A 12,372-nucleotide genomic window follows, 5' to 3' on the forward strand; every position below is an offset into this window, starting at 1 on the left:
GGAAACCGAACCCTAGAGGACCTGATTCCAACACAAACACGGCTCCCCCAAGAGGATCAGATTCAGATGCTAACACGTGGAGGCGGCATAAAGATGAATTTCATAGAGCCATGGCGAGACTTCGGGCTCCGGATCCTGACGCCAGCGCCTCACCTCAGAGGAAAAAAGACGAATCACGAGGGGTTGATCGACATTTCAAAACTGCAGGAACATATATTTCTAAACTGAAGTTCAAGGGTGGATATTACAGCTCTATTAATCAGATTACAACCGAGTTGGAGCAAACCTTTAAAAAAACCAATAACAATATACGCTTCCTGTTTGACGGTGCACGGCAAAAAATTGATCTTCAAGGAGACGGTCAGAACTTAGTGCTTTTTAACTCGCCTTTAGCTTACATGTTAGGTGTAGAGCCTGGTCATTGGATCAATTTTTGCGAGTTCAGAGCGCCCCATCCAGTTGATTTAAAAGTGGGGTTTTACCATCTTTACTGTTACAGCGACGTTGTAAGACCGCAGCTTGTAGGGGATGCATATGCACCGCTTTTAAGAACGGTGGAAATCAAGTGTAGTTACTCAGATATAATCACACAACATTTTAACCCTGCTACTATTAACCGGTTGCCAAGAACCATATTGAAAATATTCAGGTACAAATTAAATCTGATCTTAACAAACCAGTCAATTTTACCTTTGGAAAAGTGGTGGTGACGCTACACTTTAGACCTGTTACTTGAGAGGATATTATATAACCCTCGTATCGTCGTCTGGAAATCCATTCATCATCACAACGCCGGAGAGAGATAACCCCCTGTGTAGACCCATCATAAACAAACACAATGGTACATGCAGGCTTAAGAGACGACCCGCACAGATTTGTACAATATTATGAAAAACAGGTGGGCGGAGATCTACCCGGGTTCTACGGTGCCCCGGTTATGTACGGACGAGGCATCGGTTCCCTCTTCTCAAAAATGTTTCGGTTTGTATCACCTCTGTTGAAAAGAGGTATTGCCATAGCGAAACCCCATCTCAAATAAGCGGTGGGTAACATAGCCTCGGATATGTTCACCCTGTAGGAAATAGTTCGATGTCTTCGCAGTTAACTCTTCCTACCAATTGTGTCCGTTGTTCCAGGTGGTTGTCAATAAAGAAACTTCAACATACCAATAATCAGTCTGGTTTATTCTCAGCGTAGCAAACAATCAGCCAAGGCAAAATACAGATCGATCCGGGCTCTTCTCTGGGTAGAGTCTGCAGCACAACGAGAGTCGTGACTTACAAGTCAGACACCAGTAGAAGCACACATCGAGATGACTACTTCTCCTTCTTATACTATTCAAGGTGTTGTCTTCAGCCACTTTCCACTTGGGTGTTGGCGGTTTCGAGGTGGCGGTTGCTGTTCTCCTTTTTGGTCTGGTCAGCGGGTCATCCTGAGTGCAGACGTCTGTTTTCCATCGATTGGTCAACTTCTGTAAATCTGTAAATAATTCTGCACACGCTGCAATCTGCACACACACTGCAAATGTTAGATTAAGACATACTCATGTTGCAGAGACACATGCACCATGTGTCCCCTGTACTTTATTAGTATCACACAATATAATCAATCTATTCCCTTTATTCCCTCTCTTGGCCTCTGTAAACAGAGGCCACATAATCAATTCTCCCAGTGATTAAATTTCAACACATTTTCGAAGTCCCTCACCATACACCAAGGCAGGGTTAAAAAACCATTCAGCGTGATATGGAAAAACCTTCTCCCCAGGGCATGATGTTCACAATCTTCAACCCGTAAGTTACTTTAGCAACTTCCTCACAGGCCTTCTTCCAGCGCAACATCATCTCCTGGAGGGTCCGGTTCCGGGTCGAGGGGTACGAGCGCATATTGTCCCCTTCGTCCTCCGGCTTGGTCAATCATGACTGAAACCAACTTGGTGAGAATGGTTTTAAAACACGGGATACAACAGCAGGCAATGACAATCACTACACACAGGAAGATTCCAATCGTAGTCACAATGGATTGTACGACTCCTTTCCATGATCCAAATTTATCCAACCAACTAGTCCATACACTGGTGTCCACCCCGGAGTGTTCCTTCATCTTTTTAGTTAGTGCCCGTAGCCCATCAATGGCCCTAGTTAATCTTCCTCCTGGTGCCGTATTGTTTGGGATCAGGGTGCAACACCACCCTTGGAAATGCGCACATACCCCTCCTTTTTCAGCCAGGAGCATGTCTAATGCCACACGATTTTGGAAGGCCATCATAGAGGTGGCCTTGAGCTGTTCATGTACGGCTTCAAATCCTTCCACAGTCCAATTCCCTAACCGCAGAATGTTGTAGTGCACATAATTAATGCGGTCCAAATTTTTGTTAGGAGTTACCCAGATAAAGATACTCTCAAACCCTGTCTTAATCTGGTCGGCCATTTTATACTTATCTGGCACTCCTCGCGGAATTCCTATTGCATCGATGTAGGTTTCATCATTTTCCCTTAGCCATACAGGTTTGTGCTGGGCACTTCTTTTCCTGCGCTCTGCGGATCCTAGAACCACCTTTTGGAGATCGGTGTTCGTCAAAATATCTTCCTCTCCTACGGGAATAACTGTGGTGGGAAGCAAAAGAGTGATAGGTGCACACATTCCTGACGCATTATTTGGCAACCTATCATATAGCCTATCTCCCCCACACCACAGCCAAACGTCAGCCCTTGAGAGTGGTTTAAATTTAATTGGGGTTGGTATAATGCGTAGACACCAGTCAGTTAATATCTGTCCCACCTGTTGACCGTTCCCAGTCATGTTCAGACAAGTAAAGTTCTGTTGAGGTACTGAACTGTCAAATATAGGTTTTCCCTTTGTTGTGGGTGTCACTGGGAAGATGTCACTCAAGAAAGTACAATCCTGTTGGTAAATAGTTGAATTCAAAAACATGTCTAGTACACAGTTTGGGGCGATGGGTGCTGGTACTATCTTCAGCACTATCCGTGCTTGTAGACAAACCACACAGTCAGAGTTAGAATCATTGGCTGCCCTCTCTGCCATTAAGAGCCAATTATTAGTGGAGGCGGTTATGCCAGTGGTTACTAAGAACCAATCATCCACTGTGTGGACTAGGTCCACTTTTACTTTACTTTTCTTTGTATAGGGGCTGAGTATAGGAAGAGATTCCTGTGTCATAGTCTGGTTTTCACACATTATGATTGGAAAGTAAGGGTCTGGCCCATGAGACCATGCCCATACTACAAAAGGCCAACAGGTCGTATTAAGAATAGATATCTGTTTCTCTGGTGGAGCCATGGTCTGATTTCCCATAATGAAAGTAAATATGAGATTTTCCTGATCCTTCTTCATGGTTACTTTGTCATTGTAATATTTAGCTTCTTCGCTTTGTCCTGGAGACCAATATGCGCCATCTTGTGTTGTAATCAGAGAATTCCAACTAAGATCCAGTATATGTGCCGTTAAATACCACCAATACTGAGGATAGTTTCCTCCTGTGACCGGGTAAGTTTGTTTGAAGCCTTTCAGAGCTGTTATGGGTACTCTCACTTGTGCCGTACTGTTCCGGGGTACAGTGACACGTATTGAGTTGTAATAAGTCCAGTTAGCAATCCATGGTATGTGTGGAGGTGGGGTTGGTGTAGTTTCCAGTGTCTGTCTTTTGGGTCTGATCTGTGTGAGTTGAGTGGTAATGGTCCTAACTGTGGAGTTATACAGATCCGTTTGTGGAGTGTGTGTGGGTTTGTTCGGAGTCGGTGTAGGTGCGTTAACACTATCTAACCATGCATGTGTACATATTATAGCAACAGGTATGGAAATCAAAAATAAACAAAAAAGAAGCATACATATCCTTCTCCCTCTCTTCGTCTTGATCCACGTCCGTGGAACAAGACGATTGAAGCCGTAGTCCTCCAAGCCCGTCATGGCTCGTGAGGGCGGATCATCGAGAAGTGGAACCATTTCGTCCCTTTACCGTCCAGCCGGACGGCAGTGTGTGTGCGTGCAGTGACGCGAAATGGACCAGACCACCGTGGTTCGTGCCACCGGCGGGAGAAGCGCTTTACGTAGACGTGCGTCCACTCAGGTAGGTCAGCAGGTGGAGGGGTGGGACGACCAGAAGCGTCCTTGACCTGTGCACAATAAGCGGCAGACAAAGCATGCACCAGTTTCCAATACTGGAGAAGCGAGCGTGGGTTAGAGGGGACGTCCTCGAACGGGTGAACCGAGGACGCAGGACCTGGCATAAGACGGCCAGTCCTTAACTCAAACGGAGTAAACCCAGTCCTGCGATTAACTGACTGTCTGACCGACAACAATGCCAGCGGCAGAGCTGACACCCAGTCCATGCCTGTGGTGCAGCAAATTTTTGCAAGTTTTTCCTTTAGAGTGCGGTTCATTCTCTCCACAGAGCCCTGTGAAGAAGGATGGTAAACACAACCAAAGCTGTGGGACAGACCCAAGGTCTGTTCCACCAATCTCAGGTGTTTGTTGCTGAAGTGTGTGCCATTGTCAGACCTGATCCTAGCTGGAAACCCATGGGTCGGAATATAGTGGTTGATGAGCGCTTTGACCACTGACACAGCATCTTCCTTGGCGCACGGATACGCCTCAGGCCATCCTGAAAAAGAGTCTACAAAAACGAGGAGGTAGCGCTTACCTCTCACAGGTGTGAGCATGTCCGTGTAATCAATGACAATTTCCTCCCCAGGCCAGGTTGGGGTCGGGAAGGCCCCCGGCGTCGGGCGAAGAGTTGGTCGGACATTAAAGTCCTGACAAGTGGAACACTGTGAAACAAAAGTAGAACACATATCTCGAAGGTGGGGATGCCACCACATAGTGAGTCGAGACATCATGGCTGAGGAGCCAACATGTGCAGGGGAATGTGCTTCTGTCAAAACAGCTGTCATTATGTCCCCTGGAAGTACAGGAGTTCCTCGTGGGCCCACCCAAAGGTTGTCTGAGGTGCGGCGGGCCCCTCCTGCAAGCCACACAGACTTCTGTTCTGGCGAGGCTGCGTGCTGCATGTGACTCAGTTGAGACATATCCGGCCATGGCAAGAGACCAGGAGGCGGATTGGCCGTGGTCGGGATACTCACCATGATGGCGGAATGGGGGTGATACCCAGCCGCCTCCTTGGCTGCGAGATCAGCAGCTGCATTGCCCTGGGCCATGCGCGAGCCAGACTTGCAGTGACCAGGGATTTTGACGATTGCCAGTTGTGATGGAAGTGTGAGAGCGCGATCTAAACGCTCCATCAATGATTTGTGAGCTATTTCAGTGCCTTTGGCTGACAGCCAGCCGTTCCGCTTCCAACAGGCGAGATCGAGGAGCGCGGCCGAGACGGCATAGGCTGAGTCAGAATAAACAGTGATTGGTTGACCTGGGAATGCTTCCAATGCCAACACTATGGCAAGGACTTCAGCTGCTTGCGCTGAAGGTCGGTCATGCAAAACCTGCGTGGTGTACACATCAAACACGGTCCCCCTGTCCCATATTACAGCAGCTGCTGCAAATAATTCCCCAGAAGCACCCCTGAAGCAACATCCGTCAGTGTAGAGGTGTATGCCTGTGTTCAGTGGTGTGGTGTGTGTGTCTGGGCGGGGTCGGAGATCCTTTCCCACCGCCACGGAGCAGTTGTGTGGATCCAGCTGCATTGTTTCTGCCATGTTGATGCCCTCATGCACATACTGGAGATTCGGAGCTGTTAGGACCTTTAGGAGACGAGTCTGACGCAATGAGGACATTGTGAAGGATTGTGAGGAGACATAAGCTGTCACTGAATGGTCCGTTGTGATGGTCAAAGGGTGACTCATGACTAAGTGTGCAGTCTTCTGGATGACTTTCGCCAGTCCTGCTGCAAAACGTGTACACAGGGGCTGGCGAGCCTCAATGGAGTCAAGCGGAACACTACAGTACATCAGTACACGGCGTTGGCCCTGTATAGTCTGGAAAAGGACAGCATTAGCTGTAGTCGGAGACATACTCACGTCCAGCTTAAATGGTTGAGAGTAGTCAGGTGTTGCTAGTGCAGCAGCAGTGGCCAGGTCCCTGACCAAAGCGGTGTACAGCGCGTCTTCTTCCGGGGTCCAAGTTAATGACGCCGAAAGGTTGGAGAGCCCCACTGCCTTAGCCAAGGCTCGTAGGGGGGTGGTCCGGTCTGTAAAACAGGGAATGTAATTACGACTGTAACCACACAAACCCAGAAACTGCAGCATTTCGCGAACTGTTTCAGGTCGCTTGTGCTGAAGAATGGTGAGACGGTGTTCGGATGACATAGACAAACCCTGGGCGGACACCAATCGTCCCAGGAATGTGACCGCCTTTCGGCAACACTGTAGTTTCTGTCGAGAAACTTTGAAGCCCAGCTCGGCCAGCCGGCGGAGTACCAACTCAGTGGTCTGTAGACATGCTTCTGAGCTGGGGGCGGAGACAAGGAGATCATCCACATACATCATTAATGAACATGACTGAGGAAGAACTAAATCAAACAAAAGAGCTTTAAGAGCTTGGTTAAATATCCCTGGAGAATTTTTAAATCCTTGAGGGAGGCGGGTGTATTGCAAATTAACACCCTTATAGCGAAATGCAAAATATTTTCTACTTTCAGGATGTAAAGGAATGCAGAAAAAAGCATTAGCTAGGTCGATAGCCGAAAACCACTGGCAATGCGGGGAGATGGAAGCTAACATCCTGTGTGGGTCAGGAACGGGAAGCACAGGTGTGGTGGTGACGTCATTAACGGCTCGGAGATCATGGGCCATCCGGTAAGACTTACCGTCTGCCTTCAGGACCGGCCTTAGGGGAGTACACCAGTCAGAGTCCGAAAGCTCGAGGACTCCCGAGTGCCACAGTCCTGTCAAGGTATTTTCCATACCTTCATCTGCGTCGGGGGTCCATCTGTACTGGTGTCGACGCACATGTGAATCGGGGACCACCTTGATCTGTACAGCAGCCGTGGATGTACAATGTCCTACGTCAAAAGGACCGGCTGACCACAAGGATTGTGGCAATGAGGTGAGCATGGAGGCAGCTTCCTCGTGGTCTGTATGTTCCCGTCCATGTTGTCTGTCTATGAAAACATGCTCAAGGATGGATGAGTTTGTCGTGGGTTCAAACATGATCTTATACATTTTTGTTGATGGTGAAAACGTAACCTGTGGCAAGTCAGATTGTCGCCAGTCAGTTAATGTCGACGCCCGTTTCATCATGGGTCCCAGTTCTTTGGCAGCATGTCCTGGAGACAGGGCAAGAGAAATGTGTGGCGCGGCTGACGCCGCCATTTGATACCAGATCTGTTGGTCAGGAGTCAGGTCGCAGGTCCCTGCGACCCCTTCTGGACCAACAATTATAGAGGATGAAGATAGTTTCCACTGATTTCCCTCAATTCCTCTGAATTTCTCTGCGTACGCTATCTCAGTTCCATCTCGATCGTACAACAGAGTACAGTGAAGGGGGTCAGGCGGGGGTAGGTAGGGTCGGAGGGAGAGGATCCACGGACGCCAGAGCTGGAACGCCGAAAACAGACCTGGCTCGTCATAGGATTCAGGATGTAACAAAGCCCAATAGATGTCGGCCATCTGGTCGACAACTGGAAGTTCGGACATTAAAAAATGTCCTGGCGTTGACACGGAGTCACAGCACGTCATGGTGTGTCCATTTGGGAAACGAACTTCAATTCCCAACGGTGAACAGAGGATGGTCGCTTGAGTCTTTATGAGGAGGTCCCTCCCAAGAAGGTTAACGGGAGTCTGAGGAGAGTGTGTAAAAACATGATTAAAAGTCTGTCCTGCCAGTTGGACAGGGAGCGGAACAGTTTGGTACAGGTGCTGAGGTTTGCCAGAGAAGCCAACGAAAGTTCGAGAGTGGGTGGTCAGTAGATCAGATGACAGCTCGCAGTTTATTGATGAGCTTGTCGCCCCGGTGTCGATGAGACCCATGGCTTCCACTCCATTCACCAGAAACGGGACCATGGCACCTGAGTCTTCCGATGGTCCTTGGCTCCCCAGACATCCCTAATATTGTCCTTGGTCGTATCCTCCCCATGGTGGTGTGGGAGGAGGAGGATATGGTCCTGGGCCGCCATGTGGTGGACCTCGGGGTGGACCACGCCCATCAGCGACACCCCGACCCCTTCCTCTGTATGCCTGCTGCTGGGGCATAAAATTTTCGGGGCAGTCACGTGCCCAGTGTCCTGGGTCCCCACAGATGAAACATCCCTGAGCCGGGTGCGGAGGTCCGCCCCGTCGCCCCAGTCCACGACCGCGGCCCCTCCCACCTCGCCCACCATGACCCCACTGACCTTGATCCACAAATGGTGCCATCAGCGCTGGGGCTAATTTAGAGACCAGGGCCGGTAAAAGGGGCATCTGAGTTTGGGGCGGGTGATGTTGTGCCCCCATTCCCAGGGCGTTGAGCAGAAGCATCTCCGCCTCCGGTGGGTTGGGTGTATTTGGGGTTGGCTTCTTGTCCTTTGTCTCTTTTTTCGCCTCCCCCGCGGCTCGTTGAGCCTCAGCCAGCTGTAATTTAAGCAAACGAGTTTTTAATGACTCAACTTCATCCTCATCCTCACCTTTGCGGTCATTGTATAGTTTCAAATGATGAAGCAGGTGTCGACGAAACCGTGCAGAGTCAGAGGTCATAAGGTCAGGATCATTTTGTAAGACTGACTGAGTCTCTTTCGGAAGCCCCTTCATGACAGCCGTCCTGAACATTACTTGGGCTGCCATATCAGCATCTGGGGCTCGTCCTGTGGCATCTATCCATGAGGTCAAACAATCCCCGTAGTATGTATCTGGATCCCCTGATTTGTACGGGAAAACAGTGGGTGCTGCCTGCACCGGGGGTGGGTGAAGGTCCCTAATTGCCCTAAAATAGGCCCTGTGGTGCGTCCGAAAAGGAGTAGCATTCGGGATCAACGGGGTCATAGCCCTGGTTTCTACCATGGTGCATTCCAATGGAGAGGCTGTTACTGCCAGGACAGCCCTGGCATCCCCCATGGCCAATTCCATTCCTTTAAACAATGTAAGAAATGTGGTGATCCACCTGTCTCCACCGCTATTTAAACGGGGCATTTTTGAAGCGGCTGCTTGCACATCTCCTAAGGGGAGGGGAACATACCCCACTGCTTGATCCCCGATCGGTATCAGGGGATACATGTGGTCTTTGAGATGATCAGCTTCCTCTGCATCCTTCACCTGTTTTTTAGGATATTGCAACGGAGGTCGATACAGGGCCTCCTGTGGATCCTGATAGGGGTTTGAATATGCTTCTGTATCCTGCCATTGTTTGATGACATGATATGATGGAACGTGTGGTGTGCTAGTACGGAGTATGCTGCTCTCAGGGTGCTCCAGGGCTTTTATTTCTCTGTCCACTGATTTCAGCATTGAGCTCAATTTTTCAACAGTGGATGTTGTCGGCGGCACGTATTCGGTCACGGGTGTGTGTGACCTGTGTGATTTCCGGGGAGGTTTTTCCCGTGGGGTTCTTACCGCAACCCTCCTGGACCTCAACCCATACTCCCTTTTTTGGTCGCGTCCTCCTGTGGCTCCTTGCTCTGACTCCTCTTCTTCCTCTTCGTCGTCTCCTTCCATCTCCTCTGAGGGTGGTGGTTCCACAGAGGAGGATTGGGACGGGGTCATGTCTCTTTCCAACTTTCGTTGGGTTGAAGCTATGAAATCCTCGGTCAGCTGAGACATCGGAGGGTCCACTCCAGGAATGTGGCAGAGGACTCGTCCCGTCACGTTGACGACTGGTGCCTGTATTTGTGGCTGATAATCATTATAAGGCGGCGGTGTACTTACCGATGATAGACTTGGATAGAGACATCCTGTCTCTTCTGGAGCGCCTTGCTTCCCTTTTTGGAGTAGCGGATCCTCTTCTCGAACTTTGGCCAGCGCTGCCGCTGCCACCGTCAGGCGGTGAGCCTGCAGCCGGCGTTCCTCCAACTCTTGTAATTTATCCCTTGCCTTCTTTCTCTCCATCCATCCTCCCTTCTCTGACCTCTCAGCCTCTTCCTTTATCTGGTTTTTTGTCTGATTTTCCTTTTTAGCCAATTTCTCACACAGCTTGGTGAAGGTCCTCACCTTTCTCATATTCAAATCTTTCCAGACCTTTTGTAACTTTTTCTTCGCCTTTTCCCTGTTTTTCTTCTCAATACCACTTACTATTTGTCTCTCCAATGTCACATACATCGACTGCCATTCAGTATCACCTTCATCTGAACTATTGTTCCTCTCCTCTTCTGCGTCCGACTCCCCTTTCCCCACCGTCGCCATTTTCATGGAACAACAACACAAAATTTTAGACAAACTTGTCCTGACCTATTCTGTTTTTAGGTTCCAAACCTCTGGCCAAACAGCGCAAACCAGGTACGTTATTTGAGGGCTCCGATCTCCCCCTGGACAACGTCACTCAAAACCAAGCAGGTCAACTACACGTCTGCAGTATCGTCAGCCACGACAGGAAACACGCACTAGACTCCCAGAGTCTCAGGTTCCAAACCTGTAACACGCACTTAGACTCCCAGAGTCTCAGGTTCCAAACCTGTAACACACACTTAGACTCCCAGAGTCTCAGGTTCCAAACCTGTAACACACACTTAGACTCCCAGAGTCTCAGGTTCCAAACCTGTAACACACACTTAGACTCCCAGAGTCTCAGGTTCCAAACCTGTTTTCCAACACCGGTCCCAGACCGTTAGTTTTACTCTGAACACTCAGTGAGGACGTCCACTCATAACACCAACACACCCTTATAATTTAGATTTGTCAATGCAGATTTGGTAGAAACCCTGGTTCTGCTTACCGTTTTCCGGGTACCCGTGGGGTGTGTCCGCCTTATGTCGGACTCCTTTCTGTCTTCTTCTCAAGTCGCTTGTTCGTTTTCAGCATCCAACAACCTTTTTCCCTGGATCACGTCGGAAGGTCACCAAGAAAACTGTAGGAAATAGTTCGATGTCTTCGCAGTTAACTCTTCCTACCAATTGTGTCCGTTGTTCCAGGTGGTTGTCAATAAAGAAACTTCAACATACCAATAATCAGTCTGGTTTATTCTCAGCGTAGCAAACAATCAGCCAAGGCAAAATACAGATCGATCCGGGCTCTTCTCTGGGTAGAGTCTGCAGCACAACGAGAGTCGTGACTTACAAGTCAGACACCAGTAGAAGCACACATCGAGATGACTACTTCTCCTTCTTATACTATTCAAGGTGTTGTCTTCAGCCACTTTCCACTTGGGTGTTGGCGGTTTCGAGGTGGCGGTTGCTGTTCTCCTTTTTGGTCTGGTCAGCGGGTCATCCTGAGTGCAGACGTCTGTTTTCCATCGATTGGTCAACTTCTGTAAATCTGTAAATAATTCTGCACACGCTGCAATCTGCACACACACTGCAAATGTTAGATTAAGACATACTCATGTTGCAGAGACACATGCACCATGTGTCCCCTGTACTTTATTAGTATCACACAATATAATCAATCTATTCCCTTTAACCCGTACCGTGAGAGGAATGAGCGATCAACAGAGACAGGAAGGGTCAGGCGGTATAGCCGTCTTATCACGAAGGACAAAGAGACGCCCTCCAGGTCGCCGTGTAACACAGAGCTCTAATAAAGGTACAAACAAAAAAAGAAAGAAGCCAGTTGACAGAAGCAAACGGGCCAAGAGGAAGTCCAGAGGGAGCTCCGATATATTTTAAAAAACCTTATATACAGTAACATGGCACTCCTACACCAGAAATCTGCTGAATGCACATTAGCAGAACTGGATTTATTCACGGCGCCGGTGACGCAGCTTTCCATCGAGGACAAAATTTACACTGAAATTGCTCCAGTAGCCGCTATCCGCGAAGGAGGACCGATTGAGTTTTTTATACCGGGAGACAGCGAAAAGTATCTAGACCTAAACGACACCCTTCTACACGTGCGTGCAAGAATTACTAACGCCGATGGCACACCGCTGGCTAACGACGCAGCAGTCGGTCTCATCAATTATCCTCTAAACACAATCTTTGATCAGTGCGATGTGGTTCTGGGGGATCGGATGATTTCGCAGTCCAGTTCCACTCACCCGTACAGAGCTATGATTGAAACACTTCTCAACTTTTCCGGCGACACTCTTAAAACACAGTTTAGCGCCGGTCTTTTTTACCCGGGTCAGTTGACTCGATCGTCACTGTAAACGGACCCAACGCAGGCCTTAATAAAGGGGCAGAGTTCACGAGCAGATCCAGAGAAGTACACCTTCTCGGTCCTCTCCACAGCGACATATTTTTCTGCGAGAGACTGTTATTAAACTCGGTCGATTTAAGAATTAAACTCACCAGGGCGAACGATGCCTTCTGCCTGACCGGACCCCGCGACTCCACCTTTC

General features: G+C 49.0%; 1 protein-coding gene across 1 annotated transcript; it reads right to left on the minus strand.

The window, feature by feature from the left end:
• Positions 1-3,915: 3,915 nt before the first annotated feature.
• LOC128765183 (uncharacterized) lies at positions 3,916-7,973 on the minus strand. The gene has a single exon (XM_053875674.1). It carries the CDS (start codon positions 7,971-7,973, stop codon positions 3,924-3,926), a length of 4,050 nt encoding a protein of 1,349 aa, XP_053731649.1. The 3' UTR covers positions 3,916-3,923.
• Positions 7,974-12,372: the final 4,399 nt, after the last annotated feature.

The sequence above is a fragment of the Synchiropus splendidus genome, chromosome 9 (assembly GCF_027744825.2).
Source record: "Synchiropus splendidus isolate RoL2022-P1 chromosome 9, RoL_Sspl_1.0, whole genome shotgun sequence".
NCBI classification, from domain to species: Eukaryota; Metazoa; Chordata; class Actinopteri; order Syngnathiformes; family Callionymidae; genus Synchiropus; species Synchiropus splendidus.

Coding starts and splice junctions, on each gene's coding strand:
- LOC128765183 (XM_053875674.1), bottom strand. CDS start 7,973: ATGGTCCCGTTTCTGGTGAATGGAGTGGAAGCCATGGGTCTCATCGAC.